General features: G+C 51.6%; 1 protein-coding gene across 1 annotated transcript; it reads left to right on the forward strand.

Moving 5' to 3' along the window:
• The first annotated feature begins 1,967 nt into the window (after positions 1-1,967).
• LOC109399032 (mucin-2-like) lies at positions 1,968-4,307 on the forward strand. The gene has a single exon (XM_019671463.3). The coding sequence runs from the start codon at positions 1,968-1,970 to the stop codon at positions 4,305-4,307; it is 2,340 nt and encodes a 779-aa protein (XP_019527008.3).
• Positions 4,308-4,528: the final 221 nt, after the last annotated feature.

Here is a 4,528-nt window from a genome sequence, read left to right on the forward strand (position 1 = left end):
CCTTTAAAAAAACTCCCGGAGAAATCTCAGAAGGATCTTTTAGTGGAATCCAAGAAGAAACTCCGGGGGGAATTCTTGGAGGGATCTCTGAAGGAAGTGCTGGAGGAATTAAAAAGGGAGGAATTTTCAAAAATGGGAGTCCTAAAGGAAGCTCCTTGAGGAATTCCAGAATCCAGAATCAACTGCTAAAAGAATTTTAGAAGAAACTCCTGCAGGATCCCTCAAATGTCATGGTGCATTTAATTCAAACGAAACCAATTTGATATTTCTAACAGATTACAGTTGACAGATTGCAATACAGATTACCTATATTGGGAGCTTCAACTTCCTGTTCTCGGCATCAAGCAGAACGATTGGTTTATTGAGACATTAGCTTCGGTGATAATCTACGCTGGTTGCACCTATGGTCTTGATGTCGGTGACCCGAACCTGGCAGTCGACAATGTGTTCTTGCTTTTTTTTTTTTACTTATTCGTTTATTTGGAAGGCTCGGGCGCCACATGGGCATAACTGAGCCGAAATTTTTGTTTTTACATTGATGTTACATTTTACAATTTATTACTGCCTTAATACTATGTTAGTTTGGGAAGCCGAAGTACTCGCGGCTGTTTCGAGGTTAAGGATTGAAAAAAAAAATAAAAATAAAATTGGGAAGGACGGGTTTATGGGTTTAAAACTAAATTATTTGCTAACTTATACTAAAACATTGATGGGACAAATTGTCCATATCTGTAACGGAACCAAAAAGAAAGGACTTTATTGGTAGACAACGAGAAGAAGAGGACAAACGGAAGGGGGCGACGACAGACAGGGTCGAACAACAAAACCAAAAGGCAGACAACGAAAACAAGGAACGTACTACATCAAACTCTTACATCAACACGTTTCAAAAACTGGTAAATCAGGTTCATGTAATCCAAATCAAGTCCTGCCAACACTTCTCTAACGGGTTTCTGTTGTTTTCCTCGGACCCGGAGAATTTCATGCAGCTCAGATCTGACCTCACGATACTCATCGCATCCCCACACGACATGTTCGATATCCTGGTAAGCCACGCCACAGACACAGAGATTGCTTTCTGAGAGCCCAATACGGAAGGTATGTGCATTCAACAAATAGTGGTTGGACATCAGCCGACACATTACACGAATGAAATCGCGGCCTAAATCCAACCCTTTGAACCATGGCTTCTTCGACACCTGTGGAATGATGGAGTGTGTTCGCGCCAACGCGAAGAAATAGTACGAATGTTTCTGCCATCAATTTCCCCACTTTATTCCACGCCGTTCGGCTGCCCTTCCAACCGACCGAGCGATCACATGATCAATCATGCACGCAACAATCGACCGAACAATCGCCCATTCATGTACAGCGTGATCCTTATGTGCCAACCGCCGATTATGCCGAAACCATCAATCGTCCTCATGTTCCAGCAGTAACCATCATCATCGACGCCCGAACCAATCAGCTTCTTCTGTTCAAGGAATTTTCCTCCATCATCAAGACCGTCTTCGTCAGGCTGTGACCATAGTGGTACGTTGAGTGCGCTCGACGCCGCCACCGCACAACAGTCAACATTCAACCGCCGACGTTGGAAGCCGAAATTATACAGTCCACACTCTAGTCGAACTACCGGTCCCGAATCCGTTCACCCCGCAAAATCCCCGTTCCACGACGGAACATATGGTCCAAACGAGCCGGATCGAATCAGTGTCGCGAGAAGCTGCAGCCGCAGCTGTGTTGTCCATCGATCGATGGGATAATGCCGTCCGATTGCTGTCGCCGATGATTCAGTTGTTCCCGCCCCAGTAGTTCGATCCCGAGATCACAGACAAACCGACTTTTCCGTGGCCTGCATTGGCAAAGAGAAAGTGATGTTTTTTTCCGAAATGTGAGAAGTGTGTTCGAAACGAATTCGCATCCGGAAGGCTGAGTAACGCGCGTGTGAATTAGTTTCCGCTCCGAAAATGGCCGATATTGCACGACTGCTTGTCCAACTTGGCCACGTTGAGGACGAAGTGAGAAAAGTGAAGAAGAACATTTGTGTAGATGGTGTTCTTCAGCCGAGTTTGGCACGAAGAATGCTGTACGAAGGAGAACTCCAGTGCCACTACAAAGAGTATCGACGAGTGTGTTTCGAGCTGTTGTCAACACTTCCACCCGAGAGGCACGATGAGCTCGACAAGGATGCCTCGCATTTTGAGGAGATTTACAGGGATGCATGGGTACTGGTGGAAAAGTTGTTTTATTCCTTCCCGTCTACCGGTGACATGCATCAAAACGACAGAACGTCATCCAGCTGCTTCACTGCGACGACTGCGCCACGCTGCAGTACCCCTCCGATCCGAAGCCGATCAAAGAATTCAACGACGGAACACCCCGTTCCGATTCTCGCTGAGACCGAAACGCCACGCACATCATTTCCAAACAGAATCAAGGTGAGTACGATTGTTGCCGATTCATTCCAGTACGAGAAGCCGCTACACGATGAAGATTCCACGAAGGACATGAATCCTCCGACGAGCCAGAAGGATTCACGTGTCGGCAACGAGCCGATCGAGTTTGTCAACAGCAAGACCGAAATCTCGAAGACCATGACGATCCCGATGCCAACCGGACTCGGTCCGGTACTGATGCCGTTTCGCCCACCTCCTGGATTCCATCCGACGCCTAAGCGGAACCCGATGCCAACCGGAATGCCTCCGGTGTCCCAGTGCCCGACAGGTGCCTCTCCGGTACCACAGCCGCTCCAGAGTACGACCGGTTCTCAACCGGTATCCCAGCCGCTTCGACCCACGACCGGTTCCCTACCAGTATTTCATCCGCTCCAATGCAAGACCGACTCTCTTCCGACATCGCAGCAATCCCGATGCGTGACCGGATCTTGTCCGGTGTCCCAGATCCCGCATGTGACCGAATTCTTTCCGACGTCGAAGCTTCCAACCCCGATGACCGGATTACGTCCGGTGCAAGAGCAGTACCCGTGTGCTGACGAACCAAATCCGAAGCGACCCGATGTAGCCGGAATTCCTCCGGCGTTGAAGCCATCTCTGTCGACAGTCGAAGTTTCACCGGTGATCACGCCGGCCCTGATGCCCATCGGTGCCAGCCCGGTGAAGAAGTCAACCACTACGTCTTTCGACGCCCGATCGACGACCAAGCCGACCACGATGTCCGCCGGTTCCCCTCCGGTGGTCAAGGCGATCTCGCCGTCCACTGGAGCCAGTCCAGTGGGCAACTCCGCCCCGATGACCGTCGGTTCTCGTCCGATGGTCAAGCCGACCCCGATCCCGATGTCCACTGAAACCAGTTCAGTGGGCAGTTCCGCCCTGAGGTTCACCGATGCCAGTTCGGTGATCAATTACGCCCACGTGTCCGCCGGTTCCCCTCCGGTGGCCAAGATGATCTCGCCGTCCACTGGAGCCAGTCCAGTGGGTAGTTCCGCCCCGACGGCCGTCGGTTCTCGTCCGATGGTCAAGTCGACCCCGATGTCTGCTGGAAACAGTCCAGTGGGCAATTTCGTCCAGAGGTCCACCGGTGTTAGTCCGGTGGTCGAGCCGATCCCGATGTCCACTGGAAACGATTCAGTGGGAAACTACGCCCTGAGGTCCACCGATACCCGTTCGGTGTTCAACTACGCCAAGATGCCCGTCGGTTCCAGCCCGATGGTCATGCCGACCCTGACGTCCACCGGTGCTCATCCGATGGTCGATTCCGTCCCGATGTCTGTCGGTCCCTTTCCAGCAGCCAAACCGACCTTGACGCATATCGAAGCCAACCCGCTAAGCCAAAAGTCCACTGGAACGAGTCCAGTGGTGAAGCCGACCGTGATACCCACCGAAGCCAATCCGGAAGCAAAACCCTTCGACGATTCAGCCGGTTTATGTCCGGTAGCCAAGCCATCCCCGAAACCCACCGATCTCCGTTCGGTGAACCAGTCAAACCCGATGTCATCCAGTACTGTTGCAGTGTACCCGCCGGTCCCAACAAAACGGATTAGCAAGACGAATAGAACATCACCGACAGCCGGAATTCGTCCGGCACGCAATCGAGTCCAGAGCAGGACACATCAAGTGCAAACCCCGAAGACAACAGAAATCCGCCCTGCAACAAGTTGTGCCCTCATTCCCTTTGGAATCCGTCCGATCACGAAGACTTCAACGAGGAAGCAGTGGATCGTGGTGGCCCTGAAGTTCGATCAACCACTACTGGATCCGCCGCCTGTCATCACGACTGGTGCTTTCGAACAGCTCCATTCCGGCATGCGGCCGAGGAAACCACCTGACGAACCTCCGAAACAAACTTGACCCAGCGAAGCCATCGTGGAGTGCGTGTCCCAAACGCGTCCACCCAACAGTCCAATCAGAGACGATCAAGCACTACAGTTCACGATAGTTCCTCATTTCCTGGCCGGGGAGTATGTTCGCGCCAACGCGAAGAAATAGTACGAATGTTTCTGCCATCAATTTCCCCACTTTATTCCACGCCGTTCGGCTGCCCTTCCAACCGACCGAGCGATCACATGATC

The sequence above is a fragment of the Aedes albopictus genome, chromosome 2, assembly GCF_035046485.1.
Source record: "Aedes albopictus strain Foshan chromosome 2, AalbF5, whole genome shotgun sequence".
NCBI classification, from domain to species: Eukaryota; Metazoa; Arthropoda; class Insecta; order Diptera; family Culicidae; genus Aedes; species Aedes albopictus.